General features: G+C 36.7%; 1 protein-coding gene across 1 annotated transcript; it reads left to right on the top strand.

Annotated features, from left to right (window-relative positions):
- Positions 1–2,481: 2,481 nt before the first annotated feature.
- On the top strand, positions 2,482–12,061 carry grxcr1a (glutaredoxin and cysteine rich domain containing 1 a; the record flags this gene model as incomplete). Its single annotated transcript, XM_079893522.1, has 5 exons — positions 2,482–2,541; positions 7,351–7,878; positions 10,623–10,862; positions 10,949–11,014; positions 11,882–12,061. Exons 2-5 carry the CDS (start codon positions 7,477–7,479, stop codon positions 12,059–12,061), a joined length of 888 nt encoding a protein of 295 aa, XP_079749648.1. The 5' UTR covers positions 2,482–2,541; positions 7,351–7,476.
- Positions 12,062–13,412: the final 1,351 nt, after the last annotated feature.

Below are 13,412 nucleotides of genomic sequence, written 5' to 3'. Positions count from 1 at the left end.
CAATGACAGCCCACTATTTCTTTATTTTAGGCCCTGAAGCAATCACGACTCTGCAATTGCCTCCCATATTACCCTTCAGCCGGAAAACATTATGGGTTTGCTGCTGATATGCTGAGGGTTTGCTCTCAACAAGCCACATGTTGATGTGCCGAATTCTCCATTCCTGTTTCTTCCTGTTCCTCAGGCCTACTGGTTTTGATACTATTGCCGTTGTTATAATTAAATGAATAAAATAAAATGAATAATAAAGAACACAACTCAAATGGTTACAATTTTTAAAAACATATTTTCTGCCTTTATTATGTCACTGCCTAAATATCTGAATAAGGCATCCACATCCATTGAGTGTTATCTCAATATATTTTATTTTATTGCAGACATTATTTTGTATTGATAATACAAGATCTATGAAATTTCAACCCACAAATAAGAAAAGATCAAATTAACAAATAATTGCCCCTATTTCAAAAGGTTTTTGGGCTTTCTCTCAAGCATCCACCCGCCTGCACAGATTTGGGTCTATTGCTCCTGAGGTTGCCTAGCAACAGTGATGCCTGCCTCTTTGATTATGTTTGCTATGGTTTTATCTTTGAGCACATATCAGTCTAAATAATGACTCATCCTCTCAATAGACACACAGACACGCGCTCCCTCATTCACAGACAGATATAAATAGATCAGAAATAATCTGAATTTTGTTGAACACACATGAATGTCCAACCTTGTTCCCACCTTCCATCTGTGCTGATCAAAAATGAATCACTTTATTTTAAGGGGTCATTGTTACAGTGTAATTATATATTTAAGTACTGAGTAATAATAATTAACTAAGGGTAGGATTAGGTTTTGGTTGAGGGTTAATGTAAGTATGCATAATTAACTCTTATTACTATGGTAAGTACATGTAACATATGTAACACTGTAAAATAAAGTGTTACCAATGATTTTATTGTACTTTTATTGTGCTTTGCATGTTTGAGGAAAGGATGACAGAACTGTCATTTTATTGTATTTATTGTAAAAAACTATTGTTGGTTTAACTTAAAATAGTAAGTTACCTGGTTGCCTTAAACTTTTTAGTTCATTGAAATGAAAAATTAGTGTTAATACAATGAAGATTGGTTTAATAAATAGAAACTCTAATTCTATTATTATCTTTTTTTTATTTTATCTTTTTATCTATTTTTAGATGGCTAAATTCCATATCCATAAATGCCAATTCTCAGGAAAGAAAGCATGTTTTAAAAAATAAAAATGCATTATATAAAAAAAGAAGAAAAAAAAAGAAAACACACACACACACACACACACACACACACACACACACACACACACACACACACACACACACACACACACACACACACACTCTGAATCAATCTTGCCCTTAAAAAACAGTAATTTAGATTGTACAGGCATGTATCTCCTTTCATGTCTTTCCGTAATATTCCCCCAACAAATTTATTTACTTTTTTTTTTTTAACTGTTTATGTTATATGGTTAATGCACGTGTTATTCAATTAAATGAAGGGGGGAAAAAAACACTACCCACAAAAGCAGTTCAACACATTAAATCATCATTCATATGTATGTCCTGCATGCGCTAAAGTTCAAGCCGCACAGTGACATCTTATTCTCCCGTAAACAGGGCCTGGAATCATCTGTGCTCAAAGCAGTGGTCAGAGGCCATCTCTGTGATAAATGAGCCCATGAGCCATCCGAACACTCTCCTGTCAGGCCACACAAGATCTGCACTCACTGCAGGCTATGAGTGTCATCTACACTTATTGACAGTTTCTCAATGCATGGACCATTCAATATTCAAAGGAATGCTCATGTATGTATTTATGAATAGCATGTTGATTTTTTTTGAGTGAGAATGTCTGATTTGAGAAAGAAATTATACTTTTAAATGGATGGCATCAATATATGAGTTTGAGATGGACTGGACAAGAATAGGACTCATGAAAGTACCAAGAGCAATGCCTGTCAGTCAACAGTCGGGTGTCACCATCTGTCCTAGACAGCGCTGGCAAGCAACCTATCAGCCGATTCAAAGAAAGGCCCCTTGGAATTGATGGATCTTCTAACAATAGCTGAGGATTCTGAGACATTAAAGCCTGGGTGAAAAAAGACAGCATGCCTAACAGATATTGATTGAGGAATCTAATTAGAATTAAAAACTGTGCATGTTTATTTTGCTCATAAGAATGCAGGGTGTGGCGTAAAGTGATTGGGTATTTTATGTTGTCTAGAAGAGACTGTCTGAATAAAATATAGCAAATAAATGCATTTTAATTAATAAAGGTACATTCATTAAATTGCTTATGTTGTGCTGGTCAGTATACAGCTGTAGTCTTGGGGTGCATCTCAATCAGCTCCATATAGCTTCCTAGGTCGTGAATCATATCGTGTACACAAATTCGGGCACTGGTATACCTTTAAAGGATATTAAGGACCCTGGCTCACTAAACATTGGGACAAATGATGACTCTATTTGGCGACATGACAACGACCTCGTACAACTTCACTAGTCCACTGGTATTTATGAACAACAGCAGAACTGATATGTTTTTGACATTATTTGTTATTATATGATAAATACGTTGCTTGTTACGTAGGCTATACATGCAACATTTTTTAGCTGTAGAATACATAATTAATGTTAGCTAGATTATGTTCATTAACTGTCTAGTGATGTACAGTATGTTTATGCTGAAAAATAATTCAATAATGGTGTGTACATTTTTTTTTTTTTTTTACTATCGAGTGTCACTGGCTGCATCTGAAATCGCATTCTTCCCTACTATAAAGAAAAACAGTGTGTGACAAAAGTCCGAATTCACAGGACTCAAAAAAGGCAAAAAGTACCTGGATGACCTACTTCTTCCGGGAAGATTCTGAAGTGTACATGCGATGGACATTACTATCCCATGAGGCCACGGGAGAGGATTTATAAATTCTACCTGATTTAACATTATAAAAGAGATTTTTATAAAAACATGATAAATTAATATATTTAGGTTGATTTAGTAAACAGTCTATAAAACAGTTAAAATTCAGCAACCATTTTCAGTTTACCAATGTTTTTAGTGTAGTAGCAAGTAGTTTTCACCTGGTCATGTGATCTCAGTATGGCGGCTTCCTTGACTTCCTTGAGTCAGCCCAGCGTCATTTGAAATCAAGCAGGTTTTATTAGGCTAATGACTGGATTTTTCAACATATATGAGTGCACCTGATTACAAATATATTTTTCAAAAGTATTATGCCTTCATTTATGTGTAAAACAAAATATGAGGAAAAACACTGAGTGCAACTTGAGGAATGAGGAAACAATCTGGGCAGCGGCGCGTTTCCCATTAGCATCAATAGTCTCTACGATCAACTTGGCTCCCAAAGCTTTTAAGAAACCCAACCCAGCCCTGACCATAGACTGTAAAAAAATAGGCCCTGACCTATAGATTGTACCAATTGATTGATCAGTAAGATCAGACTCTGCCCCCTGCTGGTGTAGGACTTGTAGTGAAAGATTGAACCCTCACATTTTGAATTGCCTGAGAGCACCTTTTCAATTATACAAGTAATAAACCATATTTAGGCCTACAACTTATCAGTCATACAATTCAATAATCCTCTTATAAAATCCTGAGCCACAGGTTTTGAATTTGACTGTTAAGCTCTGAAGCTCATTTATTTTGTTTATTAAACCATATGTATAAATCACATCAAATGCTCTATTGAATGGGATTTAAGGCAAAATAAGTTTCTGTAAACAACATGGACTTATATTAATCTGCATTGTTCTTAAAAATGATGAGGTGGTTGGGTCAATCATCTCTGTGACTCATGGTGATCCTTGACTTAATCATGCTTGGTGCAATGGTGATGACAGCAGTGTTGAAAACAGAGTAATATAAAAAGTAAGAAATTGTACAAATAGTTACCAAGTGAACTGACATTTTTTTAAGCTCTTAGAAAAAGTAGAATTTCCCTGATTTTAACACCATTGAGGCATTTATCATAGATAATACAGTGCTATGCAAGTTTAGACACCCATGCTAAAGTTTACTAAAAAGAGGAATAAAAAATCATCTTTTGGAAATTGAACTTAATGCCTTGATTAAAAAAATGAGGAAAAATCCAACCTTTAAGGACACCAATTTTCTTTGTGAATGAATAATGTATCGTAAATAAATAAATGTTCTTCCTTAAAATACAGGGTGCATAAGTCTGGACACCCCTATGTTAAATTCCCATAGAGGCAGGCAGAGTTTTATTTTTAAAGGCCAGTTACTTCATGGATCCAGGATACTATGCATCCTGATAAAGTTCCCTTGGCCTTTGGAATTAAAATAGCCCCACATCATCACATAGCCTTCACCATAGATTGGCATGGTTTTATTTCAGTTAGCCTAATAGCTAGTTTGATTTGCATTGAGAGATGATATGGAAAGTACTCCATGCCAATCTCTAGGTATGGTGAAGGCTATGTGAAGAACATTTATTTATGTACGATACATTATTCATTCACAAAGAAAATTGGTGTCCTTAAAGGTTGGATTTTTCCTGTTTTTTTTTAATTAAGGCATTAAGTTCAATTTCCAAAAGATGATTTTTTATTCCTCTTTTTAGTCAACTTTAGCATGGGTGTCTAAACTTATGCATAGCACTGTAATAAAAAAACCCTAAACATACATTTTTCACCATTTTCAAACAATGAAAGACAAACATTATTTAAAAAAAAATTTTTTTTTTTTTATAATGCTTCCTTTAAAACTACTGTATACTGTATATATATATTTACATTTGATCCTTTCTCTATTGAAGAATCCCCGAAACAAGATACCTTATACACGTGGATTTCTTCAAGAACGTTCTTGTGTCAATGTCCTGATCTTGAAGCATCAAACTTCAATCTGATCAAACAGTCATACATCAAACCCACCCGCCAACCATAACCAGCCTGACTGGTTGGTTAGCAATGTTAGCCATATCAACAAGGATGTTGATTCAGGAATATTAAGAATAGACATGGTGAGCCTTGAGCCCTGATCACTGACACTGACAATCACAAACTCTGACATGACATCATTTAGTGAGAGATCAGTGAGTGAAAGATGCCTGGGAACAGACAAAACTGACACTGACTTCACAGAGAAAACCCTGAACTGGAGATGAGAGAGGAGCATAATGAGGGCGGATTTAAATGATCATGGGCAGAGCTACTTTAGATGAGCTCTCCAGGTCATGGTTCACCATATAGTCTTGAGGAAATTGAAAAAGCCCATGAATAAAACGTATGCCTCTGTCTGAGTATATTGGCATGTGGTTGGAAACGGATGATATATTGAACTTCAAAGTGAAATGTAGCCCAATATTCATCAGGAACCAGCAAATCACTGCATGGATATACAGGCAGGAACTCACTGGATGATTTGCGGCATCTAAATTATGCTGGGACTTTGTTTTAAGCTGTTTGGTTCTTCTCATGCTACCATTTGAAATGCAAAGCACATCTCATCTGACTCTGTTTAACTCAGATAACTCCTTTAGGGAGTGGCTGAGAGACTTCTTAAGAACAGACAGATACAGCATGATAAATGAGAGGGCACAAAGAGGCCCCTGCAAGAGGTTTGTCTGTCATTTGCCATAATGACTTCTTAAAGCCATTACTTCATAAAATAACTTATTTGTAATCTTATATGATGCTTCAGTAAGAATATGACATTTAAAAGGTGTAACTAAAATAATCTGCCCTTAAAATGATCAGATCCATGAAAGTGCTTCTTTCCTGTGTTGATGTATTTCTTGTTGAAACACATTCAACATATTCAGTCTTTGAGCCAATAGTGTTACATTACAGTCACAAACTATGATTTCATATACTTGCTTGTCAGTTGCCTACATTAAAAACACTACCGTTCAAAAGTTTGGGGTCAGTCATTTTATTTTTTCAAATTTAATTTATTTGTTCTCTAAATATTCCACCTATTATGCTTTGTGCTATATTCATTTGCAAATAAATTAATTAAAGTATAAATATATTCGGCTGCATGTGGTATTGGGGGAGAAGGATTTTCATTAAAGAGCATTTGATTGGACAAATCTGTATAATACTCTTGAAGGAAAAGTTATTTTTTGTCAATTTACACAAATATGACTTCAAAAGTAATAGATAAAAACAAGCCACAAATCTTTAACATAAAAAAAATCTTTGCTATTGAAATTTTTATTTCTTGTAAAAATGCTCACTTAAAAAGGCCTTTTCTCTAGTACAGAAAATGTATCGCATTTTCATCAACTGTGACACAAGGTGTGAGTCGGCCTAGCGCTCTGGCACACAATGTGGCTCGGCCCACTTGTGCAGTGCTGTAGTAGTCACACAGCAGCTGCAATGCTTCCTGCATCCCCCACTGGAGGGCGGATGGGTGCAAAAATGCCAGCCAATGACAGCTGAGCTCCATTTCCCCTCATGCTCAAGCACAGCAGGTGTTTGCATGCAGACCGAGCGCAATCTTCTAAGTGGCATGAAACTGCAGTGCATTAAGAAGCTCAGAGATCCATTGGGAACCACAGTAGATAATTAGATAGAAAAAGTCTCTCCATCGTGCTGACAAGCAATCATAAAAGATTTACCAGAACTTCTAGCTGGTGAAACCTTACAGAGCAAATCAATGTACCTCTCAAATGATTTGTATGCACTTGCTGTCTCAACTAACAAACATAATACAATTTTTAAAGAGAATGTTCAACCAAAACATTCCGAGAATTCTGTCATCAAGTCAAACCTGTATGATTCTTTGGTTACACTTTAGTTTAGGGTCCAATTTTCACTATTAAGGTGGCTTATCAGTATGCTTATTACTAGGATATTGGACATAATAAAGCACATACTGTATCAATGACTTATGCATGACCTTATTCTATATCCCTTAATCCTACCCAATACCTAAATGTAACAACTACCTTACTAACTATTAATAAGCAGTAATTGAGAGTTTATTGAGGCAAAAGTTGTAGTTAATAGTAATTTTTTGTCCATACAGTGAAAGCCAAAGTTGTTTTGGACTTACCGGTTTAAAACGACATGAGTGTTGAGTGTGAGTAAATGAAAGATTTTTTGCTTTACACCTAAAGGTCACAAAGACAGGCATACTTTTGGTCAATGAGTCAAGGCTATTCATTGTCAAAAAGAGACAAATCTATGGCATGATAAATTATTTAAAAAGACTATCAGTTTCTTCATGGTCGGTTTTCTCAGTAACCATGGCAAGGCCACATGCATTATTAACATGTACAGGAACACTGGTGGTGAAGCTGACGGTAACTCACAGATCTGCCTCTTTCCAGGTCTGCTCGCTGTGCCTGGGCTCCAGGGGACATCATGGAGCAATACCGGGGCTAATTATATTCATCCACCCATGAATCCGAGGGATTAAAATGGCTTTTTCTTTTTGGACCATGTAAGTCGACGCAATGGAGGAGGCTTTGTTGACACCGGAGGATGGGAAGAGGCAGAAGAGGGTGAGATTCCGGGTGGCCTCAGGGAACAGCGGGCGGGTTTTGAAAGAGATGTTTAAGGATGAAGGGCCATCGGATTCCCTGGATTCAGACTGCACCAGCTGCTCCGAGGCAGACCGGGCCAGCACTCCATCCACCAGCGGGGAGGCGAACGGACACTTGTGTGGATTCTTGGGCTCGGAGCTGGATGACAGCGGAAGTGAGCCCGATGACTTGCTGATGTTTGCAGGGGGAAGAGACAAAGTGTTGGGTACCAAACGAGTGAATATCCTCAGTAAAAATGGAACGGTTCGAGGAGTCAAGCACAAAGTCAGTGCTGGCCAAATACGCTTTGATAACTTGGCTAAAAACAATGGGGTAAGTCATAGAGGGTCAGCTTTCTCAAGCATCTCTAAAATCTTTAATCCCTGACTGTGGACGTCAATGCACGTTAAACGGCTAACATTACCATTATCAGACTGTTGACGGCTGCTCAAAAGCTTTCAAGAATTGTTTCTTGTGTCCTTAACAGGGTCAGAACCTCTTTCCTCAGCCGCTATTGGTTACAGAGCCTGTTCCCTTCTCTCAGGTTTTAGCCAGACAAACAAGCTGTCCCACTGAGCAAGATCACTGTGCGATTAAAGATTAATGATGCATTTCTTTAAGTGTTTTGGCTAAGTTAATCATCTTAATGTATTCTCTGGACCTATGCTTTGTTGTTGAGCACTAAAACAGCTGCTGAAAGCTTAAGTCATTAAGTCATCTATATCATTTTTAACAGGGGGGTAAACAGGGAAATGGAGGCTTTACATGGATTTTCATAAACTCAATGAAAACTACATCTACCCCCAGTTTCACAGACAAAGCAGACAAATGCATGTTTGAGCTGTTTTAACTGAGAGCAACTTGCACAGACTCATCTTAAAATATGTCAGTGCTATTGTTTTTTCTCAAGATGCACACCAGTGCTGGCAAGTTTATAAAAGCTACTTAAATGTCCTAATTAAAGCACTGGTAAAGATAATTTAGTTTCTTTATTTTTAATGAAGAGGATTGCGTGTTGAGCATCTGCGACTTACTTTCAGTTTTATTTGCGCGGTGGCTTGATGAAGAGATGCTCAGCTGCTCATTTGCGGCAATGCGCGCTGTCATATCAGGCTACAACACGTTATATAGCCTATAACACGCTTTATTTTTAGCATTGTTGCAACCAGATGCATTTAGACTTGTTCAGTTTTGTCTGGAACGCATCTCAGACCACCTCCTGAAGTGAGCGATCGGATTTAAATCCATCTCAAATGTGTTTTGGAGGGGATTTACACCAGGGCCCGTATGTATAAAACTTCACAGAAATGCTCTTAAGAATAGTCTTATAAGTGTCAAAAAATTCTTAGTAAAAATTAGGACTTGTCTAAGACTTGGAAATGTTTTTAAAGCAGCAAAAAGCAACTTTCAGCAAAGTCTAGACTGATTCTTAAGTGCTGACTGAAGTGGCAGTTAAGTGTTGTCAACCAATGATGTCAACCCAAAATGGCCGCCCTACAGTAGCCAAAAGTGTTGACCAACCTATAGGAAAATGGACATCTTTACCATTTATCCAAATATTACTGCGTTTTATTTGTGATAATGCAATGAAACATGCAAAATCATGCTAAGAAATAAAGAGCACATGCAAAAACAAGAGAGAACCAGTTAAATCTTAATAACTGGTTATGTTGTTGCCAATGCATTATTTTTCCTATGAGCTTTTTTCCCTTTTTTGCCAAATAATTTGGTCAGATAACCTTCACTAAGTTTAATGTTTTGTTCTTCCTTCGTATTTTAAAATATTAAATATTAAAATAAAATATTTTCCTATTTCCTATTTTAATGGTTTAAGCAAAAACAAAAAACAAAACAAAATTTGCACATAACTTTTGGCCACTATGTTGGTGTGGTTAGTGCCACAATAGTGCTATTTAAACCTCTGGGGCTGTATAAAGCTGTTCATAGTAAAAAAAAAAAAAATTTAAGCGTGTCTAAATATATTCTAAGAATATAAAGGCTGATTCAGTGGTTGAGAGTGGCCATTTTGGGTTGACGTCATTGTAGTCTTTAGTTTGCAGTGTCACCTCAGTCAGCACTTAAGAATCGGTCTTAGACTTTGCCGAAAGTTGCTTTTAGCTTCTTTATAAAAGTCTCTTTCTCTTAGACAAGTCCTACTTTTGTTTTTACTAACAATTTTTTGACACTGAAGTCAAAGCTTAAGACTATTCTTAAGAGCATTGAGAAGTTTTATACATACGGGCCCTGGTCATTTCATGTGTAAACAGGCCCTAAGTGTCCTGTCCAAATGCATTGGAGACACTGTATTTTGTTCTCCTGCAACACTGAATCTTTGTTTATCAAATCAGCTAAAGCACATCACCACCTTTGTCTGATAAAGTAAAATGTGTGAACGATTTATGAGCTGCTATTTGATGTCAGATAAGGATGGTAAAAATCAGAAGTGTGATAATATCTTTATGTGCTGTAGATCAAAGTACACTATAAATTGCATTACTGCAGGTTTTATAGGCACTTCATGCTTTAATCTTAACACTTAACGCATGCTTGACTTACAATGCTACTGTATTTGCTCTATGCTTGTAATAGTGTTTTTATTGGCATTTGAGAACCAGTAAAAGCAGCTTGTAAGATCATATCAGCCAAAAACAACGTTGCACAAGGCAGTGTAGGTCCATCCTCACTTTAAAATGTGTGAAGGTTGAGTCTATTTTTGTTCTTTGCAAAGAAAAAAAAAAAACCCAGCTTCACACTTCATGGAAGCTGCTCTTCTAAGAAAGAATGCTGAAGGTCAATCTCAGGAACAGTGACTCACAAAATCAATAGATGCTGTTCAACTGCTGCCTCATGTTACCTGCAAAAAGCTGCTGAAAATCTTGTACACACAATCTAGTTTTATTTTACTGTTCAATTGCAGTTAGAACTGCGCTTTAAAGATATTGAACTGATCTATTCTTTTAATTCTGAATGTTTTGTTGCAAATTCCTTTGCTCACTCTTGGAATCAATGAGATGTGATTGATTACTTTGAGAGAGACTCTTGTCTAACACCAGACTTCTATGTTTTCTTTCTCTCAGCCAGAACTGACTCTAGAGTTCGGGCGAATTGTAATCTACACCACCAGTTTTCGAGTGGTCAGGACTACATTTGAGCGATGCGAGCTGGTCCGAAAGATCTTTCAGAACCACAGGGTGAAGTTCATAGAGAAGAACATCGCTTTAGACAGTGAATACGGAAAGGAACTGGAGACACGCTGCAAACGAGTGGGTGAACCTCCCTCTCTGCCTGTGGTCTTCATTGATGGACACTACCTAGGGGTCAGTGTTCAAACTATTCATACTGAACATCATTATGCTAATGTATGAACTCTGAATAATGATTTGCATATGTTTTGCACGTCCAGGGTGCAGAGAAAATACTTGCAATGAATGAATTAGGGGAGCTTCAGGATCTCCTCACCAAAATTGAGGTACATATTGATATTTTACACTAAAATGTATTTTCTAAAAGGGACTTTCTGCAGAGAAGAACCATTTTTGGTTAACAGTTCTTAAAATAACCATTGGGGGGAACCTTAAAAATAAAGGTTATTTATTGGCATCCATGGTTCCATGAAGAACCTTTCCATTCAAAGTTATTTAGATTATTAAAATGTTCCTCACACTAAGAAAACTGTTCACTGAAAGTTTCTTTGGGGAACACAGAATTGTTCTTCTATGGCATATTTGCAGTAACCCCAATACCTTTATTTTTAAGGGTGTAGTGTGAAAAACATTTTAATAATAAGAAGAACACTTTTCCACTATAAAGAACCTTTTGTGCATTTAAAAGGTTCCCTGGATCATGTTAAAGGTTCAACCATAAATTTCAATAAAGAACCATTATTTTTAAGTGTATAGCCTACATAAAAATATGTTTTTACATAAGAAAGACATTGGTTCTAATTGCTCATGTAAAGCCAAATCTGGTTTATTGCCATAGTTTATTCTGTCAAGGAAAACAGAACCACTTATGAGAGGAAATGAGGACTCTTGACACATACACTGTAAATATATCAGTGATTAATATTATTTGCATTACATTTTCTACACATGCATACATACATTTAAATACTTTTCTATATGCTATTCTCAATAATTACAAACACTTTTTAATAAAATAAAATAAAACATACAGTGCAGAGCAGAGTAGCCCAAAATATAATAGATAAATTCAAGCTTGTACTTGTCTTATTTTATAATATATAAATAAAGCATCACTCAGATTGTATCATAAAGAGCATCTGCACACGGGTCCATTGTTTAATTCAAACTCATTTCTCTCTGTCCAATCGCAGAGGGTTCAGCACCCCGACACATGCCAGACGTGTGGGGGATTTGCCTTTGTCCCGTGCCCTATGTGCCATGGCAGCAAAATGTCTGTGTTTCGCAACTGCTTCACCGACTCCTTCAAAGCCCTGAAGTGCACAGCGTGCAACGAGAACGGTCTCCAGCCCTGCTCCAGCTGTTCTCACTGAGGTCCTCTTCAAGTGCCTGCAACCCCTTCCCAACACCATCTCCACTCCCATAAGCCATGTATAAAACAAGAGATGCAGAAAGAACTGCAATTTGTGAATAAAACATTTTTTTTTAGAAAACTTAATTTGTGTCTACCATATTTGTTATTTGAGAATGATTATTTATTACAGCATAGGCTTTTTGTCACATGCCAACAGATGTCTGGCAACATTACTCAATCCAACAGCATGGACCCTGTCTGTCGCTGTAAATAAATATAGCAATTAAGTAAATTAACTACTGGTTCAGAGAGGCATATCTTCTTTCTGAGCCATGTGATCCCAGCATGAACCAAAATTCAAAGCATTATCTGGTAAACATCAAAACGAATGATGCTGTTCCCCACTGAGAAAAGATCAGGAGTGACAAAAAAGACCACGTGATAATAGATATTAGTATACGGTATATTTAATTATTCAAACTTATGCAGGAATCAAATTGCAAGACACTGAAACAGGATGACCTAATGTCTGTATACGAATATCGCTTTTCAGTTCAATTACAGGGCTGATTAAACAAAGCTTCAAATCTATTAATAATTAAAAGAAGTGTAAATCTCAATGATACAAAATAATCACCAATAAATATACTCGAGGTTGGCAGAAATCCTTCATAAACAGCCGGGCTGACATGGAAGTGTGTCTCTGTGCTTTCATAGCCCTGTACAATGCTGCTTGATTCTGGGTCTACAAGGCAGCATTGTAAAGAGGCTCAAAGCTCAGAGTAAACCATCTGTGTGTGATGTCTACTGAGGGTACATAATAAAACCACTGGCTGTATCTCAAAATATAGCGAGCAAGAGCAGCATTTTTGGACACCATTGTATGAGCATCATAAGATGGCTCATAATGTGGGTATGATGCCCCTAATGCTGTCTAGGTAGACAGCTCGTTAGGTATTCCAGACACAGCCAGTGTCACATTAAGGTTAGCCGAATGACAATACTGAAAAAAAGGTAAAATAACAGATAAATATAGCGTGATGTTTTCATTCATTACTACCTACTGAATTAATAAAGGAGGACCTGGCCATCAAGACAAGACCGATAGCGCCCCCTATTGTTGTGTTTGCTATGACAAACATCAATAACAATAGGAAAATTCACACGAATATCAAATATCGACAGTCGATGAACAATTCAAAAGCTGCAAGCGTGCGGAAACGGGATATATAACAGTTAAACTCAAACAATGAAGGAATACTGAAACAATATTCAGGTATTTTAAATAACATATACCTGATATATATTGTGAGCAAAACAAAAATATATCGTGTCTGTCTGTTTCATATAAAGCTAATTAAACATTGGGA

The sequence above is a fragment of the Squalius cephalus genome (genome assembly GCF_949319135.1).
Source record: "Squalius cephalus genome assembly, chromosome: 14".
Lineage (NCBI taxonomy): Eukaryota > Metazoa > Chordata > Actinopteri > Cypriniformes > Leuciscidae > Squalius > Squalius cephalus.
This window is presented reverse-complemented; position numbering and strand designations above follow the sequence as displayed.